Genomic DNA, 25,868 nt, shown 5'->3' with positions numbered 1-25,868 from the left:
TCACTTTCAGACTATCGGTGAGGCAGATGCAACTCAGCCAGGCATGGCCCAGCCTGGTTACCAGGCCCATAAATGTGTGAGTGAGGGTGACAATTCAGGACTGTGAGGTGCCCACTACCCTTCTCAAGCTGCGTTGACCTGTGACCCTGCCAACGAGCACACCGAAGTATAACGCAACCGAAATGTTGAGAGGGGCAAACCTCACGGACAAACTACCATCGCCCCCTGCGGGCTACGTCACCACTAACGATGTCACCAATACCTGCTGTGTAGCATCAGAAATGCCTTTAATTCAAACCGATTATAAGTGGCATACTATAACGCCTGTCCGGTCTCTTTTTCCCGACGAAATCTGCCGAGAAGTGCCAGTGTGCACGGCTCGGGCGACGCGTTTTTTGAGTCAGCCGGTTACCAGTGTCGTCGGCAACGGCGCCGACGATGTGGACCGGAGTCCGGCCAAACGGTACCAGTGTCCGTGGGAGTGGGACGACAGTGTGGATGTCGCTCTCAGTCTGGAGGCACTCTGTCTGGAGCGACCCAGGAAGCGGCTCCGCACGATCCCGCGTGTGGCGGAAGGAAACGCTGACGAGGAAGGGAGCATCGACCAGAACGGGGATGCCGATCAGGAAGAGGGCACTGACGCGAAATGCACGGATCAGGGAAAGAATGCTGTTCAGGATGAAAGCACTGCTCAGTTTCAGGAACGGAACACCGGTCTGGAATGGGGCTCAGGTGAGGAACGTAGAACCGGTCAGAAATGTAGTGCCGACAATGAAGGCAACCCAATTCAAACAGAGAGTGTCGACGAGAAAAGATGGCCGTTGCAAATGGACGCAAAGTGTTTTGAGGCTGGGCCAGAAAAAGCTGAGGCTTGCGCGGCAGCGTGTGCTCTCGCTCCTGGCGACTTACATCCGGGTGATAAGCAGCTCATTGATGATACAGAGGTGTCGTCTTCTTCAAGTCAGAAATATCGCCAATCTCAGCTGAATATCGCTGGGAAAAGTACGGATCTCGATTTATGGATAGATCGAGTAAATGAAGCTCCCGACAGCGGCGCAGAACATGACTTTGCGATGTTCCTGTCCCAACAGATGGCAAAGACGCGTATTTCCGACCTGAGAATCTTCCCCGCGTCACAACCTGCCGGTGCTAATGGATTTAACAAATCTTCGTCGCATACAACGAATCATCTGTCGCAAGACTCACCTTACCAGTCACCATCACCACATCCAGCAAGTGTCCAATGCCTGAACGGCTGTGAGTCATTTCTAAATGATTCCCCTGCGGCCATGTGTGCGAACATTCCTGAACCGTCTCCACCGGACCACACCGACTCACCCATCGGCTCGCGAAATCCGAGTCCGTCTCCGGAGAGCGGCAGAGCCGACCCTGTGTCTCCGCGGACCGTCAGTCACCTGGCGGAGGTGGTTTCCGCCGCACTGGCAGCCCAGTGTTCCAGCCGCGAGCCGGGCCTGCGCCCCAGTCACGCCGAGCGGGGCTGGTCACCGGGCGAGCCGCGGTCCCCGGGTCCGTCCGAGTCCGGCAGCGCAGACGGACGGTACGCCGGCTCGCAGATCCGCTACAGCCAGGCAGACACAGTGCCGTGCTCCCCGAACGGCAGGCCCGACTTCCTGACCCGTGTGCTCACTGGACGAACCGAGTCTGAGGTCGCAAGTCTGGCAGGGGCGGACACTCAACTGTCGTGCCAGACAGCAGAAGAGATGGGTCCGTCAAGTCGCGCCGAAATCGAGCTAAACGTATCTACTATCGTGCCAAACGTATCCACTCCAATACTGAGCATTCGTCCGTCAAGCCCACGTATAGAGGATGCTCGGTTTTCGGAGACCGGTGCTGACGACCCAACGTCGGTCATCCCGCCTAGTTCGGCGGAGACTCAGCAGAGCCTTTTGGGCCGCGAGGAGAGAGCTCTGTCGCCGTCTGCCGGTGGCCGCGACGAGTCGGGGTCGGACAGTGCGACCCATCGGTCGGACCAGTCCGGACTGAGCGGCTACATCGGCCGACTGGTGGACGGCCTGGAGGGCTCCCCGCCCTCACGGCAGGGACGGGACACCGCTGACGCCACGGGTGAACCACTGCTGGGCGTCGGCGGCGCACATACGATCAGCGGCGAGATACCATACGCTGGAGAGGTAAGTCGTTCACCGTATGCGTCGATCTCAGAATATTATAACAGACTTGAGAGTACTATTCTTAGGGAACATGTTTTTGTTAGAAGCTCAGCACGATACGCTTATTATAAATTGCCGACGGTAATGAAAAAATTGTTTGTGCGTCGTATTTGCCAACTCCATGCTTAAATTGGTTCATTTCATTATAATCACATAATCATGCTGCTCGACAGACCACAACATAATTTTTTTTTTCATCAGTGTACCGGCCGGGTTGGATTGTGCATTTTAGTGGAGAAATGCAAGCTCGGAAATCGAACCATTTTGCAGGCCAGCATTATGATCGTCGGGGCCGGTACTAATGAATGAAGCAGTAGAATACCTACCATTATTGAAATTATTATGCCGATTCAATTAATATATCATTCATTTATTACCGATACCGGATACGTTATGAACGTTAAGCTAGTCTTGAGGTCCAGGAGCCCTGTGTTTGTTTGCAGCAATTTCCGCCCACCGAGTCGGAGGAGCCGTCGCCCCGGTCGCCCATCCCGCCGCTGTGCCACGAGCAGCGGCTGCAGCTGCTGCTGGCGAGCGGGCTGGACACGGTGTCCGACCGCGGCGCGGCGGCACACGCCACGCCGACCGCGTCGCAGGAGGTGGAGATCGTTGCCGACCTCGGCCCCAGCGCGGGCTCCGCGGTGTCGGCGTCAGTCACCGTCTCCCGGCCGACTGGCGAGCGGTCCGGGCCGGCGCAGAGCACCCAGCGGGACCCGCTGACGCCGCCGGCGGCGCTGGAGGATGGGCTCGGCACCTGCGGTCTGTCCCCGGTACTGGAGGAGGAAGAGCCGTCTCCGTCAGTGGCCGCTGTGTCTGAGTTTAACACGGACCAGTCACGCTCGGAGACGGACAGCGATGTGCTCAACGATGCCAGGCTCCTGTCGCTGACGGCAGACAGCTCGTCGGACCCGCCTGCTCTGGCCGCTGCCAGCTCGTCGGACCCGCCTGCCCCAGCCGCTGCCCCTACTCCAGCCGCTCCCGTTGCAGACTTTCAGGGAAACGCAATCACCGGAGACCAGGGTAGAACGAGCCATCGCGAGGAAGCTCAGAGCAGCGACGAATCGGATGGTGTGCGTGAAACGCGTACAGAGTCGGATCAGTCATGTGGGTATGTGACAGACGAGTGCGCCGGTGACCTTTTCTCCGGCGAGAGTGAGAGTGACTACAGCTGCTCCCCGAGTGATACGGAGTCGGACCGAGCGGATATTGTCCCTCCGGTGCCGGCCGACTCGCTGTCCCGTCCGTCTGGAGGCGCTTCGGTGCCACGAGACTCGAGCGCGGCCTCCCGGTGCGTGTTGGCCGGCTCCGCTCGGGATGACGAGTCGCCCGCCGTCGCTGAGGCGACTGCTCCCCTGGACCTCTCTCCGTTCAGGCCCTGTGTCGCCACTGACCCTGCCCCGGCGGCTGCAGTCCAACCAGCAGCCCTCTGTTCGGAACAACCGCTGGACGAATTAAAGTGCACCATACCGGTCAACGTCAGTGCCAACCCGGGGACCGACGCGGGACACAGCAGCCCGGGATCAAACACAGACTCCCCGGCCTGCGGTCAGGGCAGTCCGGCCGGTGACCCTGCCGACCGGGAGCCGCCGAGCCCGTCGCTCAGTCTGGGCAGCGGTTCAGTGGCGAGTGGCGGCCGCTCTCCGGCCCGGCCCGCCGCCGCAATGCCCGACAGTCCCGGCTCGGAGGTCAGCTCCGAGGGGCTGGCAGCCAGCCGCAGCAGCGAGGATCTGTTCCTGGGAGGCGCCGGTCCGCCGTCCCCGCTGGCAGCAGAGGAGGGCCTGCCCGTGTGCGCCACCCAGCCGTTCCGGCCCTCGCTCGGTCTCGGCCCCGCTGGAGGTAAGTGGACTTTGGTGGGTGGACGGCGAGACATGTGGTGTATCGGTCTAAACTCATTTCACAATTTTCACATTGCTCATTTATCACTCTTACGCTAATTTCGTTAATAGATTGTTATAGATCAGTGTGACTATTGGTCTATTTCTGTGTTCTATATTTGTAGTGAGCTGCTCGCTGCATCGCAATTTCGTCACATAATGCTAGCTACTAAACCCACCGCATTAGTCCAGCGATATGGACAGGTTTAGCTACACATTTTTGTGTACACATTTTACCGGCAAGCCTCTCATATGTGCAAAAAAAAAAACTTGAACAATTCCTACCACCCTGCATGCTCATTATGTAATGAACATTGCTTTCTATCAACGAAACTGTGAATTTGTCTATCACAAATAACAGTTACGTTCTTTCAATAGACAGGCGAGCAACATGTTCAGATACAAATAACGCCTACAAATAGTATGCTCAGAAAAATTGGAAGTAAATACCCAATACTTGATTAACTGCCAACTGGTCTGGTCTGGTCTGACTGTTGAGTGTAGGGTGGTGACGTGTGCTCTGATCCGGTCTGGTCTGATTTGGTCGGATGGTGTTGCAGATGGCGGCTGGCTGGCAGACAGGCAGGACGCTCGTCGGGCGCGGCGCGGCTGGCCGACCGTCTCACCAGCCGCCCCTCAGTCCCGGACGTTGCCCTCGGGTCAGTTACGGGACTGTGACCGCACCGCGGAGACGGGAATACTTTGTGAAGTGCCGTGTGTGCCTGCCGTGGAACCGGTAGTGGTTATTGACAGTCGACTAGCAGGATAGTAGGGGAGACCCGGGAGGTATGGGCCGGTTTTGTAAAAAGACAATTTTCTTCCAGTGGGCAGTGGCTAGACCCGGTTTTTCACTCTGTGTCCGTGAAATTTCCTTTCGCCTATTAAGTGTGCCTGATATTAGGCATCTGGGACCAACTATTTTGTCTCGAGATAACTTTCAATAAATCATGCACTTTTTTGATCCACCAAAATACACCGGGAGGCGGTGACGCTAACTTCACGGACATGGGAGGCGGGAGGTATGGGCCACGGCCCGTGAGGTATGGACCGGTGCCATGTTTCATATTCTTTTCTCGACAATGAGAACAATACTCGTAGCTGGTATACCTTGATCTCTCTTAGAGCCCAGGAACCGCATGAGCGGCCAACAGCTTACTTCATGGAGGTCACTACGGCACATATGTATGTCTTTCTCTTTGGGTAAATTCAATCATGCTCCACGAAATAAGATTAATAATATTTTTCTGTTCGAATGAAATTAGTAGTTAAATTTTCGACCTTGCGTGACAAAAATGAAACTTATTGAAGAGGACATTTAATGAAAGCATCATTTCATTGATTTAGGATCAACGGGGGTCGGTGGCCCGAACCTCACGGTTAGGACGCCAGAATGTGTGTAGCATCTCAGCTCATAATCTTGCCAAAAAGCTTCAAATTGTCTATACCCAGTCTAAATTTGCATGCTTTAACCCGCGCACCGACGGGGGGGGGGCGGATATCCGCCCCCCCCCCCTGAGGTTTTTCGCGAATAGCGGGAAAACCGCGGCGCTACGCCGCGAAATTTGGTATGACTATTCCCTTATCAATTTTACACATGGTGTGCAAGTTTGAACCTCCTACCTTTCAAGGTCAGGTCACCAGGTCACTTTGAATGACCCAACCTCAAGTCACTTTTTTGCAACTTTGTCACCGTGCCAGAGCTACAGTAGATGTCGGAGGCCTTTGAAAGTCGCAGGATGTTATTAGGTCATTAGTAGCTACAATTTGTATATCTCGGAATTTTGATATCGGTGACCTAAGGTCAGGTCAATTTCGCGACCTCCCCATTATAAGTCAATGGGGGAAAAATCAACTCCCTGTTTTTACCACTAAAACGGGTCGGAATGGCCCCATATACCATACATGACTTCATATACGATCAACCTTCACTACCTTGAGGTCTGTTTTGCTGTTGGGCAGCTGTGAGGTCATGTGACGTCATCATAGGTCACCAAATGTTTTTGGCCAATAACTCCGTACAGGAACAAGATACAGACGCGTGGATGGTCTCATTGTGTTCAGCTCGTCAAGACGCATCGAATGGTATACATGATGACCTCGAGGTCACGTGACCTGAGGTCAACCTTTGACCTTGACCTTTCGAGGTCAACATATATATCATTCGATGCGGATTGACGAGAGGATCACGATGATGCCCTTAGTTTGTTCCTATCTTGACTAATTCGAAAGTTATTCGAGAAAAACTCTCTCCATATTTAGCGCCGCCATTTTGACTTTTTCGACCCCTGTGACGTCATCTTTGACCTGACCTGAAAATGACCTTAGTAAAAATTGTAGATCTTGACCGTGCGTATCCGATGCCGTTTACCGCTTGTCGCTATCTTGCTTCGTTCTCGAGATCTCAGGGGGGGCGGTCATCCGCCCCCCCCCCCCGTCGGTACTAAGTTGGCGCAGACCCCCGTCGGTGCGCGGGTTAAACTTTATGTCAGCGATGGTCTGACATAATAAAACGAGCCTGGTTCAAATTTATCACGAATTTTCTGTATGTACCGTAATTTACTCGAAGAGGGCAAAACACTTTATTATCGCTCATTGCCAAAGAAGACCGAGGAAGATTTCGGAAATCACGTGGGTTGTAGGTATAACGGAATGGCTGCTACCAGTTTACGCGGCCAAATGTGTAAAAATACGCAACACTTCTTCAAAACTGCGATGGCCCATACCTCCAGGGGGCCAATACCTCCTGGGTTTCCCCTACGTATGTACAGTTGAATACAGAACTTGGTGTTCCACTTTTCACAGGCAATCAGCTGCCTTGAGTGGTAGGCTGTGCCGCATCACACGGGCTAAGCGACACAATATCCGTTTTCACGACGGGCTATCCGGCGAATGCACCTAATTTGACCAAATCTGCACCTAATCTCCTTTACAGCAAATATCTTCTTATTTCAGTGTTTTAATCGATGATACTCTCTGATAATATGACAAAGGCATATAAACAATTAGTGCAACCCTATCTGATAGCTACTAAGAGACACGCTGAACCTAATTTGAACAAATCTGCACCTAATCTGCACCAAATGTGTACCAGATGGCCGTCGTAAAAACGGCCAATATGCTATGACCCAACGCTCACTTCCCATTGACACGCTTAGATTGCGCGATAAACGGCCTCAACTTAGCGTTCCAGTAAATAATTGATAGCTTCTGAGGAGTGGAACATCATTTTGAAGTCAGCTGTGCGTTGCATATATCTGTCAGTGCCGAGTGAATGCATATTACGTGCTTTCAGGTGATACTGAAGATGCTGAACACACCAACGATGCACCGTATGTCCTGGACACCGACACTGGAAGATCGTTTGCTGGGAGCGGCGGCCAGGTGCCAGCGGTGGAGGCAGCCGTACCGTCGGAGGCCGGCTGCGGTCCGACACCCGCTGCGAGCGGCAACTGTGGCACCGGGACTGACGACACGGGCTCCTCGGGCTCCCACCGGCAGCACCGGGCCGCCGCACTGACTCCAGCTGATCTCCGGAACAGCGCGGCACACCACGGGCGCGGCGTCGGGTCCGGCAGTGATGGTCCGATGTCGTCCAGCGTCACCGGGCCTGAGGACAGGTCCCCGGTGGCCGCGGACACACGGCAGCAGATCCTTCTAGCCAGAGCGGCCACGGTGCCGCCGTGCGCCGTCTCTGAGTGTGCTGCGGCGCCGCGACTCGGCACTGCCGGCAGCGTTGCGCGCTCAGCGGCCGAGGGCGCCGCCCTGCCGCCCGGCGGCGGATCGACAGCCTGCTTCCCCAGCCGGCCCGGACTGGTCGCAGAGAGGGCCCCGGCGGACCACAGCGCCGTCCGGCCGGCCGGCGGCGGCAGCGACTCGGCGCCGCGGCAGCCCGCCGAGGCGGCCACACCGGAGCCCGATGGAGCCGACACGGCGCTGGGGCTGAGCGCCGACGGCTGCGGCGGCGGCGCGGGGCCGGCTGAGCCGCCGGAGGGCGCGCGGATGCCGCCCCCGCTGCCGTCGCCGGCCGCTCGCACCCGCACCATTCGAGTGGGCCTGTCACGGCGCGCTCTTCTGAGACCGCTGCACAGGCGGCCGAACAACTGAACAGGCGCTGTCGGCGGCCGGGACCAGTGTGGTGCCGTTAGGTAGTCAGTCGAGCAATGGCTGCCTCTTGTATTGGCAATGGTGGCTGTGACCCAACGGCCAACAGTCTACATTATCTTAATTTTCGATGTTTCAAATAAAGTTACAGCTCTCAGGAACATAAATCGCAAGCTGTTTTTATTCATAGGAAATAAGCAATGTTTCGTTGACGGTTAACCTCCGAACTCGTATACCAGCAGACCATCAGCACAATGTGCAGACGCAGACACGGTCGTTTCGCTTTCATCCGCACCTACATGAGAAACAAGGACGGGGTTTATGATACCTACATTTATGCTCACGTTATATCTTACAATGCATCCGAATATCACTGGCAATGCCCAGCTACGCACGAATGAATGAAACGGTACGTTTATATACTTAGCTTCAAATTCAAATTCTGAAACGGTGCTGTCTAGAAATACGGTGAATCATCGAGAGTTGCCGCCGACTAGCGAAAACGTCAAAGGTGACCACTGATAATATAATGCAACAACATCCTTTTCTAGTGTAATAACACGAAATGTGGGTTCCTACCATACTACAGGGTGTTTCACAATAAATGTTACTTTTGAATAGCTTAAATGAAGATCTTACTTGTTCGTAAGCGCGTAAATTTTATATGCATTCTGTTGCAAATTTGTTGCGGTTTTTAGTCCTTATATCATTTTTTTTACAAACCGTCAACGGTTCCATCTGTAAAGACGTGCAATGCCAACACCGTCAAAACGGGTCAATTCGCCGTGTACAGATGATGAGGCGGTATGGGTGGTCATGCATTACGGCGCTTTGCGAAGTCTGACCGCAGTGCGACGGAGTTTCGGTAGCCATTTTAAAAGGAGGAAGGATATTCCGTCAAAAATGTCTTTCAAACGGGTGGTAGAAAGGTTCCAGAAGACGGGAAACAAGAGACCAGCCCCGCCTCCTGGCCGGACGGCGATCCCAGAAAATCTGCTTGAAAAAGTCAGACGGAAGGGTGGCATAGTGGAGAACCCGTGAAGGGTGCTGAACTGAAAGTTAAACCTATGTTCATCAGTCCTTCTGTGCTGCTGTCTCATGTGGTAATACTCATGAGCCATATGTAATACATGTCACTGAAACATCGTCGTTTGAAAAGCAGCATTCATTGTGAAGGACTCTGAAGCGCGAATTGACCCGTTTTGATGGTGTGGACATTGCACGTACATAAAGAATGCAGTTGATGATTCGTCATAGTTTTTGTAAGGATAAAAAACCCGAAAGAATTTGCAACAAAATGAATATATAATTTATGGGCATACGATTAGTTGAGGTCATCTTAAAAGCTTATCAAAAGTAACGTTTATTGTGAAACACCCTGTACGTCCGTCGTTGCTAAACGAGGCTCATGTCTAGGACACGCCTGCAACTCGAATAACAGTGTGTGCCGTACCGTCTGCCACTCAGTGCATGGTGCACAGCAATCGATCGGTTCTGGTTCCAGTGGAATGCTGCGCCTTTTGAACCTCTCGGTGGGTAGCGGTCCCCTCGGGATGGTGTCAGTTATCAGGCTCTTTAACAGCTAATTCCGGTTGCCAAATATAAACGGTGAACCGTGCGAGATTTAGCGTCTCTGTCAAATACGTTCACACTCCCGGCTCTCCGTAGTAAAAGATGTACAAGATTTAGAAGACCATGGGTGTCGATTTGTATACCTTTGGGGGTGCTGCAGCACCCCCAATGCTCAAATGAGCACCCCCAATGGTTTTCCGGGCACCCCCAATGGTTTTGTCCCTCAATAACTCTGCTTGAGGAAAATAATTGTTCTGCAGTAGTTCACTACTAAAAATAAAACAATTACGCAATTTACAAGGCATGAAATAAAGATGTAAAGAAAAGAAAATTTAGATTTAAGAAGAAGGGCGAAAAAAAAACGTTAAGTTGCAAAGATGGTGTGGGTCCGTCGTACACGGGTGTCGGACCCTTAGAGCTGCTGGCGCGTACCCTTTACAAGCCGGCAGGGGGCTCCAGAGACCGGCGACGGGCCCTCAGAGGCCGGCAAAGGGTCATCAGAGGCCGGTGGTATGTACCTTCAGAAATCCTGTGGGGTCATCTTTAGAGACCGGAACGGGCTCAGGCGCTGATGGGGCCCTCAGAGTCGCCGGTGTGGGGCCTTCAAATGTCACCGGTGGCAGGGTGGCCGTCACATGCGCACTTGTGGGGCCTTCAGAAGCTACGATGTTGGGCCCTCAGAGCCGCCGATATAGGGCCTTAAGAGGCACTAGTGTGGGGCCCTCAGATATGGCAATGTGGGGCCCTCGGACTGGAGGCGCCGGTGTGGGGGCTCTCAGAGACACTGGTTTAGGGCCATCACAGGCGCGCGTTGGGCCCTCAGAACTGCTGTTACGGAACGGATCCTTCATAGGCCGACAAGAAGATATCAAGAGGTCACCGGTGCCTTCAGGAGCCTTGTGGGGTTCTCAGAGACTGGCATGGTGCGCTCAGACGCCGCTGGGACCCTCCGTGTCACCTGTGTGGGGCCGTCAGGGTCGCTGGTAACTGTCAAGGGCCCTCAGAACCGCCCATGTAGGGTTTTTAAAGGCATTGGTATAGGGCCTCAGAGTTAGGGGTGTGGGGCCCTCAGAGACGCCGGTGTGGCGCTCAGGGGCGCCGGTGAGGGCCCTCACAGTCGCCGTTATAGGGGCCCTCAGAGAAATGGGTGTGGGGCCATTACAGGCGGGTGTGCAGCTCCTAGAGCTGGCCCCCTAGAGGCCGGTTAAGACCCCCAGAGGCCGGCAAGTGGCCCTCAGAGGCTGGCTTGGGGCCCTTATGGAGATCTTAATGTTAGTACTTTTGGGCCCATGAGGTGTTCTTACGAGCCCTGTGGGGCCCTTCTGAGTCCAAATATAGCCAACGTGGACCCTCAGTGGCCAATTGGCGCCGCAGTGCCCCTCAGGCCCGAATAATCCGATGGGCCCCTGAACCTGATGGGGCGGGGGGGGGGGGGCTCACGGGCCCACCTGGCTACGCCACTGAGGAAAATCGTAAACCCATAAATATCGAATTGCAATCACCTGTTATTTTTTCAGCGATTATTGTGATCGTCTGATAAACGCCAGAGCCTCGTAGCTATACCGTTGCCTCCCGCGCAATGTCCGCCCCTGCGGACCGCAGGGGCTGCTGCACCGGTGCTAATCGCGGTCATCGGTTTCTGTCACCTTATTACAGAGGTGTCGGGGCTGCTGCCGAGCTGCCGGCAAATGTACGCGTTTTTTTCGGAAAGATGTTTATGTAATGAGGTAGCCAAGTACTAGGACGAGCAGAATGATTTTGAAGAACGTTCAACCTTTGGGAAATATTAGTGGAAATCCCGGGATTATCAGTAGGGGAGAGTGGGGTGGGTTGTATCAGTTTTTACTCCGAGACTCATAACCTCGTAACTATCTGTGATAAACTCATTATATCCATACTATCCCCTTCCTTGATTCTTCTGCTTTTTTGTGCAAAGTAACTTTTCCACTACCCCTACCGGTTTTTCTTCTACGGTCTCCCGAATAGAACAATGTTTTTGATACAACTTGCCCCATGGCTTGGGTGAGTTGTATCACATGGTGGGGTAATTTGTATCACTATTTCACGTTTCAGGGAGTGTGCTTGCTACTGGTTTTGAACATAACAACAACATTAAATGGGGTTAATACAATGTATAGGTATGCTCAGGGGGGTACGCTCCGGCTGTTAAGCATTATGAAAAATGGTGACAGACGTTTGTGGAGGATTGTCGACGAACTCTTGTTCCGTGAGCAGTACTTACACGCTAGCGGAAAATTCACCAATCAGCGCTCGGCGGTACTCGACGCTGATTGGTCCGACGCTCGTGACGAAATTGCGGGGGACCGCAGTTATTCTCTATGGACCCGAATAGGCTTTTGGATTTCGGAGGGGTTTCTTTAAAATTATATGCTGTTTCGAGCTGTTTTCGAGTTGAAATATATTTCTTATGACTGTTACCTATATAATGGCACCATAAAATCATGATTTTGATAAATATTACCGATGAAATATCGGCCGAAAAGACATGCTGTCATGGTACGGACTGCCCTGCGGCTGATGTGGGGTCCCTAATGCCAGCGTATGGTAATAATGGGGTGACGAAGGGTTATTGGAGACTCTTAGAGCCCCATCAGCATTCAGCATAGGGTCATCAGAGGCCGGGAACGTCCATCAGGGGTCTGAGTAGGCCTGTCATAGGGGCATACATGACACATCATGGCCCATGGGTCAATGTAGATCCATGGGGCCGTTGAAGGGCCAGCATTGTTCAGCGTGGGCTCGCAATTACCTCTGATGGGCATATGCCGTGCCCCGATGGACTAACGCTGGCCCCTGATGAACCATCACCAGCCCCTGATAGGTCTACAAAGCCCACTGCTGGGTCTAAATTGGTCACTGATATGCCCAAATGGGCCACTGAGAAACCCGTACAACATCCCCTGACTGCACCTGCTGGACCAGTGCCGTCCTCTCATGGGCCCACCACAGCTCTTGAATGACCTTTTCAAGTCCCTTGAAGTGCCTTTATTGGCCTAAATGGCCCCTGATTGGCTTATGTGGTCCCTATTGGTCCTATATGGCCCCCATGAGCCCTCAACGTCCCTAGACGGCCTTACATTATATGTCACTGGGCCCTGTTGGGTCAGCACCGGCCCCTGATAGGCTTGCACTGGACCCACCGGGCCTATACCGACCCATGAAGGGCCTATGTCGAGCCCTCATGGGCCTCCGATGACCACACGCCGGCATGTGTGGCCCCATCAGCAGTGGTCCGTCTATCCCATGTACTTACGGTCTTTTTGGTCGATGTGACACCGGTAGTATATAGAAATGTTATGATTAAATGTCGTTATTACACAGTCAAAAGTCACAGAAAGAATATCCAAGCTCAAAAATGGCCTCAAACCCAACAAAAACTGGTACAAATCCCCTTCAAAAGCCGTAAGTCTAATAAACGCCATAGGGGAATAGCTGCAGTCCCCCGCAATTTCGTCACGAGCATCGGGCCAATCAGCGTTGAGTATTGCCGAACGCCGATTGGTCGATTTCCGCTAGCCTGTAAATGCTGCTTGCGGATATAGTTTTGAACAAAAGAGGGTCGCGGCTACTAATTATCGCTTGTCACCACTTTTTCGTCGGGAGCGTTCTACCTGGTTTATATAGCCTTGGGTATGCTCAAAGGCTTCACTTTATTAGACCAAACTTAGGTCAATGCAATCCGAACGAAACATCAACAGACTAGACGCAAAAGTGGCCCGTTAAGAGCAAAGAAGTCAACACATTGTGCCGAAATGGAACGAGCATTGACTTGCTACCTACAAACGCGAGCCAGGGCTTAGCTTTCGCGATCAAAAGCAACATACCCATACATACATACATACATACAATTACATGTTACAACATACCCCACCCGCCTCTGATACAACATGTACCTAGCCGCCATCTTGGAAAAAAACATCCTCGTGCTAAAAAAACAGCGGACAGCTGGAGAAATCCGTTTTCTCTCACGCAGCCTTAGAACCTACCCTCACCACCGCTACGGAGATCTTTCAAATTCGTGCACATCTAAATGCCCAGAACACACATTTTCTTGCAACTTATTTTTTAGAATGACATTCAAAAAACATAAAATCGGCTCTCACCTCGAGACGCGTCCACTCAGCCACAAGACAGAACAGGGAAAGATGGCGCCCAGAAAACCTCGTCGGCTGGTCGTGTCGCGAGCGCCATCCATCGGATAAGTTTGGCACAATTCGCCCTGATACAACTTGGACATGATACAACTCTCCCCGCTCTCCCCTACCTTATGGGGATACACAACCATGCCTTGTAGGTAGGTACAGTCACCAGCACTTGCTACTAATCACCTCGTTTTTGCTCAGTAGTTTGAAGACCGATCAATTCTCAGTCGAGCAAGATACGTCAAACGATCGGTTTGGTCCTCTGATTTTCGAATGTCTAACTTGTTTTTGTATGTTCGAAGCATTTTGGGATGAGGAGCCAAAAAACGTCTTTTCTGCCCTAAAGTTGCCCCAAGAAGTCGTAGAACCTAGCCCCGCCTCTGATCCACAGACCACTAGTGCCATCTCTTGTCAGCCGAACAAACCGCAGAAGTAAATAATGTCACGTGACCTTTGCACACGCTACAATTACTACGCAGTTGTAGTGGGGGAAGCGGGGCGGAGGCGTGGAGAGGGACGCGATCGGTCCGGTCGGCTGGGGTCAGGTCGCCGAAGTCGGAGGTCATCCGCCGGAGGGTGTTTGGGCGGTTGAGCCGTGTGGGCTGGGGCTTGAGGAGTGGGGAGCGCCTGGACCTGTCTGGAAACAAGTTCTACAACGCTGTGGCAGTCGATAATATTGTGAGGAAAAGCGAGAGAGAGAGAGAGAGAGAGAGAGAGAGAGAGAGAGAGAGAGAGAGAGAGAGAGAGAGAGAGAGAGAGAGAGAGAGAGAGAAAAGAAAGACTGGAGGGAAGGGATAAGGACGGGAGGAGAGAAAAGAGAGACAGAAAAGGAAAACCAGGAAGGGTAAAATGAGAGAGAGGGTAGGTAATGGGTAAATCAGTGAGAGGGAGCGAGAGAGAAAATATTTAGTTGTGTCAGCTTGTTTCGTATGTAAAATGTAAATTTGCTTTCCATCATTTCAGCTTCGGATTGGAAATTAAATCTTAGCATCCTTATGATAAACCCACGCTGACGGGATGGGGACGTTTTTATGGTCGTCGTTGGGAGCTCGGTACTAATGGGGATGATGTTGAGGGTTTCGCAAATATTTCATAAAAAGACGATATTTTTTTGCATCACCTATTAAACATTTTTTACGTTTGCTATGAAAATGTTAGGCCCAGTGCCTTCAAGATCAGGTCCACGACTCCACAGCTTACAACAGGAGCTAGCTAACATAACATTTCACCCGCGTCGTGTTGATGGCATGAACTTTCCGTCGAGTGCTGAGGGGGGGGGGGGCGTTTCACGCCCCTCCGTCTAACTCGGCTCCTGGGCCACTAGCGACAAGTGGTAAGCGGCAATCGAAAGAGCGTCAAAAATAAAAAGGAAAACACTCGGTCATTTTAAGGTCAGGGCAAAGGTCAGGTCACCAGAGCTCAGCAAAGGTCAAATTTTGTCGATTTCAACGATTTTAAACATCCGACGGCTAACTCTGGAACCAATAGAGCTACAGCGCCGTGGAAAAGCGCATTCGATAGCTCTTTTAACGCTCTTTTGCCAACATGTCCTCAAATTTGACCTCAGATCAACGGTTTAGCCCGCAGAGGGCACCGCTCTGATTGACCTCAAATTTGACCTCAGATCAACGGTCAAGTGTTTTCACCGCTCTAGCACGTCTCTGTCAAATCAAAAGTTATAGTAAAAAAACTGCTGAAGACCTTTCATGACCTGAGATGACCTCAGGGGCACACAAAGGGGGCACAGGTGCAATTTTCCGATTCAGAGTGTCATGTTTACATATGAACCGATGTTTGAGAGGGTGTAGAACGACATTCGGCCAAAAGAGACTCATTTCAATTTTCTCCCATTGACTTATATGGAGCAGTCGCAAAATTGACCAGACCTTAGGTCACAACTCACAGATTTAAAAACAAAAACGAGACATCCATTTTATACATACTGTTACCCTAAGCAAGTACTGAAAGTTTCAAAGTGATCGCTCAGTCGGTGTAGCTACAGCGAGAGTTCTAACTTTTTCTGAGGTAAGGTCACTTAACGTTACATGGTGACCTGACCTTGAATGACCGGGATCTGAAATTTTCATAGCATGTGCGAAAAAGATGTCGGAAAGGGTTTATCTAAAACAGCGGCGCTACGCGTCGTCGTTTTTGAGATATTCGCGAGAAACCTAGGGGGGGGGGGGGGGCGAATCAAACGGCCCCTGAGACCTCGGGATGGTGCCCATAAGACCTTGGGATGGTGCCCCTGAGACTTCGAGATGGTGCCCCCTCAGACCCGGGGAGAGGGCTCCTTCAGACCTAGGATTTCGGAAAAGTGCCCCAGGAAACTTGGAATGGTGCCCCTGGAGACCTCGGGATGGTGCCCCCAGACCTCGTGATGGTGCCGCCGGAGACCTTGGGATGGTGCCCCGGACCCTCGAGATGGTGCCCTCTCCGACCTTGGGATGGTGCCTGCGGAGAACTCGGGATAGTGCCCCCCGAGAACTCGAGATGGTGCCCCCGCGGACCTCTAGATGGAAATAGATAGACAATATTAAACTAAAAACTAAAAAACTCAACTAAACTAAAAAAAAACGAGGCGAAGGACAGAAATGGGCCTCCGGGAGACCCCGAAAACCGTACCCTATTCCGATAGATCCTCTGGATGGTGCCCCCTAGGAGACCTCTGGGTTTAAGCTCCCGTCGGTGACCTCCGTGATGAATTTAAAAAAATCTCCGTGATGGGCCCCCGGGAGGCCGAAGGGGGGAGGATGGCCCCCATGCCCTCCCTTTGGATCCGCCACTGAAATGATCTGACTGAAGATCTTACCTAAAAACGACCAAAAGCCTTCCTTCATTGTCCGAAAACCGCTGACAGTTGATAGCTCAAATACACTAGAGCCGTGCATAAGGAGGCGTGAAAACACTCTCCTCATCTCGATCTATTACGAGAGGACCATGTCATGGCGTGAGAAAGGTGTTCTCAAAATAGATCACACTGTATGAATGAGTAAATAATTCGCGCCCCGTTGGGCTATTGGCGGACCCTACCACCTGATGGGGTGGTGCAGCCGTTTCGTCCTCCACCTGAGATCTCGGAAAGTTAGCGACCGATTTTGAAAATTCGAAGAACGTTCGATAGCCCCACCAGGGGCTATTGAACCTTGTTACCAGGTTTCGTTGACCTAGGTGCAACCCATGACGTCACAAGTCAGGTCAAAGTTTGCATTTTTTCACCGATTTAGTCTAAGGAATGCGTTACAGTCAGTTAACACATCAAATAAAAGGTATGTTATCGAAAAACATCGATGGAGCGTGGTTGCCCAATACATATATTGCCTAACGAGGTCACTGATGCCAGGTCAGGTCAAAGAGGTCAGGTCACTAAGGGTCACAATATGAACCCAACTATGCTAATTGCTAGGGTTGCGTGATACATGTTTTATGGTCAATTTTACATTTAAAATTCAATGTTGTGGGCTAGACGGCCATTGGGGCCGGTTTAGATTACGTTCTGGTGGAGGTCAGGTCAAGTTCAGGTCAAAAAAGGTTAAATTTCAGAGTTGATATTTTGCAAAAAAAAAGGGTATCTATTCGATGCAGCTAATCACGGGAAATCCAATGGTGGTCTTGGGCTTGCTCTGTGTGTTCTGTGGCGGCAAAAAATTGAGTTTGAAAATTTTACGTAATACATTTTGAGTAGTGTTTTTTTCCATAACTTTGCTAAAAATGGAGCTGTCGCCTGTCGAGTTTAAGTTTGGCATATCTAGAGCAGATAGTTCTATAACATATATTCCAGCTTTAATTTTGAATGTTGTTGGTATTTTCGGGGTGTTATAGTTTATACTTCTATAGTTTTGATGGTCGAAATTTTTTGTTTATAAATCAGAGTTGGCAGTTTTGTAGCGCTGTTTATTATACATCTTATTTATCTTGACTTACCTATTTTTTGTTATCTTCAAAACTGTAAGCGTGACAGCTCCTCCCGCTAAACCTTTTGTTGGGTCGAAAATGACAGAACATGACGTCACTCTGACGTCATTTGTGACTAACCTTTCATAAGAGCTCTGGAAAAATTTGGTCACTAGGTGTAAAATGATGCCCGGAGGGGTCTTGAAAGTTTGGTGGCGACCTACGCTATACTTTAGGAGATATCGACTGAAAAGGAGAGGGGGCTGTTTCGCGCCCCCTCCCCCAACAGGGCTCGAGGCTTTCAGTTGTTGCTCTCACATACCTAACTCTTGGTTATATTACAACGTAGTGGAATTGCAAGCTTGGCAATATAAGCTTCCTGCCAGCGCCGGACCCGAGTTGAAACATGCAGGCTGAATTCTAACATTTGACTTTAAAATTTTTACCGTTGAGCTTTTTAGAAGTTGTATGAACTGTTTATCTCCTTTTTTGGTCCATCACAGCGGGCTTGTATGTCATTTGTCAATCAAAATCGAATTAAAAACTTTTTATTGGGTCTGGTTATCTTGCCACCTTCTTAACTGAATCGCTTAGTAGCTTTTGATTGGGCACTGCCCACGTTGTCTGTCAAACTTTTCGTGTCAACGAGAAGAGGCTGCTGACATCGTTTGTCGCGGTTAGATAATACCAATCCACGTCTCAGTGTGGCTGCTCGATCGCACTTTCCCTGGCCCACCTCTCCCACCAGGCTAGGCTTTGCCCGGCACAGCCGTCGCCTCAGTGCCTCGGGCGGTGACCCGTTCAAAGGGGCTCACAATTCGTATGGTGCTGTGGCTCTCAAACCAACACAGAACAGTGAAACGCACATGCTTACCTTCCATATAAGGCGAACGGCTGATTCTGGCGCCGGGGCTTCATTCATGCTAAAGCGCCCAATCACAGCGCCGCATTTCAGTTAGTGTCGGGCGCAAAAGCTACTATGCTCCGCCCCTCCATCACGTGACCCTGCCCTCACGTGGCCTCAGTCACGTGGTGTTTCCACTTCTTGGCGCATGGCGGCGCTAGTCTCGCAAGGGCGGTGGTAGCTTGCTCCCCCGCCGTCCGGGGGTGATGGGTAGCAAGTGCTGGTGACTGTACAGTTGTGCCCCATGGCAAAGCTACAATCTTTCACCCGGTGCAGGGGTTGAGCACCCCCAACCATTTTGAAAAATCGACACCCCTGTAGAAGACGATGTGCGTGAAGTTGGCGTCGGATTCGGATTCGTATTCAGCGTCGAGTACCGAATCACTTGAAAACGTCATATCTGGTCAATTCGGGGACGGGGAGCACGAATATGACATTAATTTTGCCCTAGCAGGTATCCCTTATCCCTTAATCGTCCCTTAAACGACGGGGCGCGCCAAAAGTGCCTCAGGGGCTCTTCCGATCACGAAAATAATGGTCCCAGGCGATTCCCCGGGTCGATATCTAGCCGCACCACCACTAACTTCACACGTGCCTCATATCCCTTATCCCTTAATCGTCCCTTAAATGACGGGGCGCGCCAAAAGTGCCTCAGGGGTTCTTCCGATCGCGAAAATAATGGTCCCAGGCAATTCCCCGGGTCGATATCTAGCCGCACCACCACTAACTTCACACGTGCCTCACATCCCTCATCCCTTAATCGTCCCTTAAACGACGGGGCGCGCCAAAAGTGCCTCAGGGGTTCTTCTGATCGCGAAAATAATGGTCCCAGGCGATTCCCCGGGTCGATATCTAGCCGCACCACCACTAACTTCACACGTGCCTCATATCCCTCATCCCTTAATCGTCCCTTAAATGACGGGGCGCGCCAAAAGTGCCTCAGGGGTTCTTCCGATCGCGAAAAGAATGGTCCCAGGCGATTCCCCGGGTCGATATCTAGCCGCACCACCACTAACTTCACACGTGCCTCATATCCCTTATCCCTTAATCGTCCCTTAAATGACGGGGCGCGCCAAAAGTGCCTCAGGGGTTCTTCTGATCGCGAAAATAATGGTCCCAGGCGATTCCCCGGGTCGATATCTAGCCGCACCACCACTAACTTCACACGTGCCTCATATCCCTTATCCCTTAATCGTCCCTTAAATGACGGGGCGCGCCAAAAGTGCCTCAGGGGTTCTTCCGATCGCGAAAATAATGGTCCCAGGCAATTCCCCGGGTCGATATCTAGCCGCACCACCACTAACTTCACACGTGCCTCACATCCCTCATCCCTTAATCGTCCCTTAAACGACGGGGCGCGCCAAAAGTGCCTCAGGGGTTCTTCTGATCGCGAAAATAATGGTCCCAGGCGATTCCCCGGGTCGATATCTAGCCGCACCACCACTAACTTCACACGTGCCTCATATCCCTCATCCCTTAATCGTCCCTTAAATGACGGGGCGCGCCAAAAGTGCCTCAGGGGTTCTTCCGATCGCGAAAAGAATGGTCCCAGGCGATTCCCCGGGTCGATATCTAGCCGCACCACCACTAACTTCACACGTGCCTCATATCCCTTATCCCTTAATCGTCCCTTAAATGACGGGGCGCGCCAAAAGTGCCTCAGGGGTTCTTCTGATCGCGAAAATAATGGTCCCAGGCGATTCCCCGGGTCGATATCTAGCCGCACCACCACTAACTTCACACGTGCCTCATATCCCTTATCCCTTAATCGTCCCTTAAATGACGGGGCGCGCCAAAAGTGCCTCAGGGGTTCTTCCGATCGCGAAAAGAATGGTCCCAGGCGATTCCCCGGGTCGATATCTAGCCGCACCACCACTAACTTCACACGTGCCTCATATCCCTTATCCCTTAATCGTCCCTTAAATGACGGGGCGCGCCAAAAGTGCCTCAGGGGTTCTTCCGATCACGAAAAGAATGGTCCCAGGCGATTCCCCGGGTCGATATCTAGCCGCACCACCACTAACTTCACACGTGCCTCATATCCCTTATCCCTTAATCGTCCCTTAAATGACGGGGCGCGCCAAAAGTGCCTCAGGGGTTCTTCTGATCGCGAAAATAATGGTCCCAGGCAATTCCCCGGGTCGATATCTAGCCGCACCACCACTAACTTCACACGTGCCTCATATCCCTTATCCCTTAATCGTCCCTTAAATGACGGGGCGCGCCAAAAGTGCCTCAGGGGTTCTTCCGATCGCGAAAAGAATGGTCCCAGGCGATTCCCCGGGTCGATATCTAGCCGCACCACCACTAACTTCACACGTGCCTCATATCCCTTATCCCTTAATCGTCCCTTAAATGACGGGGCGCGCCAAAAGTGCCTCAGGGGTTCTTCCGATCACGAAAATAATGGTCCCAGGCGATTCCCCGGGTCGATATCTAGCCGCACCACCACTAACTTCACACGTGCCTCATATCCCTTATCCCTTAATCGTCCCTTAAATGACGGGGCGCGCCAAAAGTGCCTCAGGGGCTCTTCCGATCGCGAAAATAATGGTCCCAGGCGATTCCCTGGGTCGATATCTTGCCGCACCACCACTAACTTCACACGTGCCTCATATCCCTTATCCCTTAATCGTCCCTTAAATGACGGGGCGCGCCAAAAGTGCCTCAGGGGTTCTTCCGATCGCGAAAATAATGGTCCCAGGCAATTCCCCGGGTCGATATCTAGCCGCACCACCACTAACTTCACACATGCCTCACATCCCTCATCCCTTAATCGTCCCGGGGAATCGCCTGGGACCATTCTTTTCGCGATCGGAAGAACCCCTGAGGCACTTTTGGCGCGCCCCGTCATTTAAGGGACGATTAAGGGATGAGGGATATGAGGCACGTGTGAAGTTAGTGGTGGTGCGGCTAGATATCGACCCGGGGAATCGCCTGGGACCATTATTTTCGCGATCAGAAGAACCCCTGAGACACTTTTGGCGCGCCCCGTCGTTTAAGGGACGATTAAGGGATGAGGGATGTGAGGCACGTGTGAAGTTAGTGGTGGTGCGGCTAGATATCGACCCGGGGAATTGCCTGGGACCATTATTTTCGCGATCGGAAGAACCCCTGAGGCACTTTTGGCGCGCCCCGTCATTTAAGGGACGATTAAGGGATAAGGGATATGAGGCACGTGTGAAGTTAGTGGTGGTGCGGCAAAATATCGACCCGGGGAATCGCCTGGGACCATTATTTTCGCGATCGGAAGAGCCCCTGAGGCACTTTTGGCGCGCCCCGTCATTTAAGGGACGATTAAGGGATAAGGGATATGAGGCACGTGTGAAGTTAGTGGTGGTGCGGCTAGATATCGACCCGGGGAATCGCCTGGGACCATTCTTTTCGCGATCGGAAGAACCCCTGAGGCACTTTTGGCGCGCCCCGTCATTTAAGGGACGATTAAGGGATAAGGGATATGAGGCACGTGTGAAGTTAGTGGTGGTGCGGCAAAATATCGACCCGGGGAATCGCCTGGGACCATTATTTTCGCGATCGGAAGAGCCCCTGAGGCACTTTTGGCGCGCCCCGTCATTTAAGGGACGATTAAGGGATAAGGGATATGAGGCACGTGTGAAGTTAGTGGTGGTGCGGCTAGATATCGACCCGGGGAATCGCCTGGGACCATTCTTTTCGCGATCGGAAGAACCCCTGAGGCACTTTTGGCGCGCCCCGTCGTTTAAGGGACGATTAAGGGATGAGGGATGTGAGGCACGTGTGAAGTTAGTGGTGGTGCGGCTAGATATCGACCCGGGGAATTGCCTGGGACCATTATTTTCGCGATCGGAAGAACCCCTGAGGCACTTTTGGCGCGCCCCGTCATTTAAGGGACGATTAAGGGATAAGGGATATGAGGCACGTGTGAAGTTAGTGGTGGTGCGGCTAGATATCGACCCGGGGAATCGCCTGGGACCATTCTTTTCGCGATCGGAAGAACCCCTGAGGCACTTTTGGCGCGCCCCGTCATTTAAGGGACGATTAAGGGATAAGGGATATGAGGCACGTGTGAAGTTAGTGGTGGTGCGACTAGATATCGACCCGGGGAATCGCCTGGGACCATTATTTTCGCGATCGGAAGAACCCTTGAGGCACTTTTGGCGCGCCCCGTCATTTAAGGGACGATTAAGGGATAAGGGATATGAGGCACGTGTGAAGTTAGTGGTGGTGCGGCTAGATATCGACCCGGGGAATCGCCTGGGACCATTCTTTTCGCGATCGGAAGAACCCCTGAGGCACTTTTGGCGCGCCCCGTCATTTAAGGGACGATTAAGGGATAAGGGATATGAGGCACGTGTGAAGTTAGTGGTGGTGCGGCTAGATATCGACCCGGGGAATCGCCTGGGACCATTATTTTCGCGATCAGAAGAACCCCTGAGGCACTTTTGGCGCGCCCCGTCATTTAAGGGACGATTAAGGGATAAGGGATATGAGGCACGTGTGAAGTTAGTGGTGGTGCGGCTAGATATCGACCCGGGGAATCGCCTGGGACCATTCTTTTCGCGATCGGAAGAACCCCTGAGGCACTTTTGGCGCGCCCCGTCATTTAAGGGACGATTAAGGGATGAGGGATATGAGGCACGTGTGAAGTTAGTGGTGGTGCGGCTAGATATCGACCCGGGAAATCGCCTGGGACCATTATTTTCGCGATCAGAAGAACCCCTGAGGCACTTTTGGCGCGCCCCGTCGTTTAAGGGACGATTAAGGGATGAGGGATGTGAGGCACGTGTGAAGTTAGTGGTGGTGCGGCTAGATATCGACCCGGGGAATTGCCTGGGACCATTCTTTTCGCGATCGGAAGAACCCCTGAGGCACTTTTGGCGCGCCCCGTCATTTAAGGGACGATTAAGGGATAAGGGATATGAGGCACGTGTGAAGTTAGTGGTGGTGCGGCTAGATATCGACCCGGGGAATCGCCTGGGACCATTCTTTTCGCGATCGGAAGAACCCCTGAGGCACTTTTGGCGCGCCCCGTCATTTAAGGGACGATTAAGGGATAAGGGATATGAGGCACGTGTGAAGTTAGTGGTGGTGCGGCTAGATATCGACCCGGGGAATCGCCTGGGACCATTCTTTTCGCGATCGGAAGAACCCCTGAGGCACTTTTGGCGCGCCCCGTCATTTAAGGGACGATTAAGGGATGAGGGATATGAGGCATGTGTGAAGTTAGTGGTGGTGCGGCTAGATATCGACCCGGGGAATCGCCTGGGACCATTATTTTCGCGATCAGAAGAACCCCTGAGGCACTTTTGGCGCGCCCCGTCGTTTAAGGGACGATTAAGGGATGAGGGATGTGAGGCACGTGTGAAGTTAGTGGTGGTGCGGCTAGATATCGACCCGGGGAATTGCCTGGGACCATTATTTTCGCGATCGGAAGAACCCCTGAGGCACTTTTGGCGCGCCCCGTCATTTAAGGGACGATTAAGGGATGAGGGATGTGAGTCACGTGTGAAGTTAGTGGTGGTGCGGCTAGATATCGACCCGGGGAATCGCCTGGGACCATGATTTTCGTGATCGGAAGAACCCCTGAGGCACTTTTGGCGCGCCCCGTCATTTAAGGGACGATTAAGGGATAAGGGATATGAGGCACGTGTGAAGTTAGTGGTGGTGCGGCTAGATATCGACCCGGGGAATCGCCTGGGACCATTCTTTTCGCGATCGGAAGAACCCCTGAGGCACTTTTGGCGCGCCCCGTCATTTAAGGGACGATTAAGGGATAAGGGATATGAGGCACGTGTGAAGTTAGTGGTGGTGCGGCTAGATATCGACCCGGGGAATTGCCTGGGACCATTATTTTCGCGATCAGAAGAACCCCTGAGGCACTTTTGGCGCGCCCCGTCATTTAAGGGACGATTAAGGGATAAGGGATATGAGGCACGTGTGAAGTTAGTGGTGGTGCGGCTAGATATCGACCCGGGGAATCGCCTGGGACCATTCTTTTCGTGATCGGAAGAACCCCTGAGGCACTTTTGGCGCGCCCCGTCTTTTAAGGGACGATTAAGGGATAAGGGATATGAGGCACGTGTGAAGTTAGTGGTGGTGCGGCTAGATATCGACCCGGGGAATCGCCTGGGACCATTCTTTTCGCGATCGGAAGAACCCCTGAGGCACTTTTGGCGCGCCCCGTCATTTAAGGGACGATTAAGGGATAAGGGATATGAGGCACGTGTGAAGTTAGTGGTGGTGCGGCTAGATATCGACCCGGGGAATCGCCTGGGACCATTATTTTCGCGATCAGAAGAACCCCTGAGGCACTTTTGGCACGCCCCGTCATTTAAGGGACGATTAAGGGATAAGGGATATGAGGCACGTGTGAAGTTAGTGGTGGTGCGGCTAGATATCGACCCGGGGAATCGCCTGGGACCATTCTTTTCGCGATCGGAAGAACCCCTGAGGCACTTTTGGCGCGCCCCGTCATTTAAGGGACGATTAAGGGATGAGGGATATGAGGCACGTGTGAAGTTAGTGGTGGTGCGGCTAGATATCGACCCGGGGAATCGCCTGGGACCATTATTTTCGCGATCAGAAGAACCCCTGAGGCACTTTTGGCGCGCCCCGTCGTTTAAGGGACGATTAAGGGATGAGGGATGTGAGGCACGTGTGAAGTTAGTGGTGGTGCGGCTAGATATCGACCCGGGGAATTGCCTGGGACCATTATTTTCGCGATCGGAAGAACCCCTGAGGCACTTTTGGCGCGCCCCGTCATTTAAGGGACGATTAAGGGATAAGGGATATGAGGCACGTGTGAAGTTAGTGGTGGTGCGGCTAGATATCGACCCGGGGAATCGCCTGGGACCATTATTTTCGCGATCAGAAGAACCCCTGAGGCACTTTTGGCGCGCCCCGTCATTTAAGGGACGATTAAGGGATAAGGGATATGAGGCACGTGTGAAGTTAGTGGTGGTGCGGCTAGATATCGACCCGGGGAATCGCCTGGGACCATTCTTTTCGCGATCGGAAGAACCCCTGAGGCACTTTTGGCGCGCCCCGTCATTTAAGGGACGATTAAGGGATGAGGGATATGAGGCACGTGTGAAGTTAGTGGTGGTGCGGCTAGATATCGACCCGGGGAATCGCCTGGGACCATTATTTTCGCGATCAGAAGAACCCCTGAGGCACTTTTGGCGCGCCCCGT

General features: G+C 52.4%; 1 protein-coding gene across 1 annotated transcript; it reads left to right on the top strand.

The window, feature by feature from the left end:
• Window positions 1-872: 872 nt before the first annotated feature.
• On the top strand, window positions 873-8,193 carry LOC122379538 (clathrin coat assembly protein AP180-like). Its single transcript, XM_043361813.1, has 4 exons — window positions 873-2,150; window positions 2,633-4,025; window positions 4,624-4,722; window positions 7,356-8,193. The coding sequence occupies exons 1-4, from the start codon at window positions 1,074-1,076 to the stop codon at window positions 8,165-8,167; spliced, it is 3,381 nt and encodes a 1,126-aa protein (XP_043217748.1). The 5' UTR covers window positions 873-1,073; the 3' UTR covers window positions 8,168-8,193.
• The last annotated feature ends 17,675 nt before the right edge of the window (window positions 8,194-25,868 follow it).

This window comes from Amphibalanus amphitrite, unplaced genomic scaffold (assembly GCF_019059575.1).
Source record: "Amphibalanus amphitrite isolate SeventyFive unplaced genomic scaffold, NRLGWU_Aamphi_draft 000080F_arrow, whole genome shotgun sequence".
NCBI lineage: Eukaryota > Metazoa > Arthropoda > Thecostraca > Balanomorpha > Balanidae > Amphibalanus > Amphibalanus amphitrite.
Note: the sequence above shows the minus strand (reverse complement) of the source record. Positions and strands in the feature narration are given on the sequence as shown.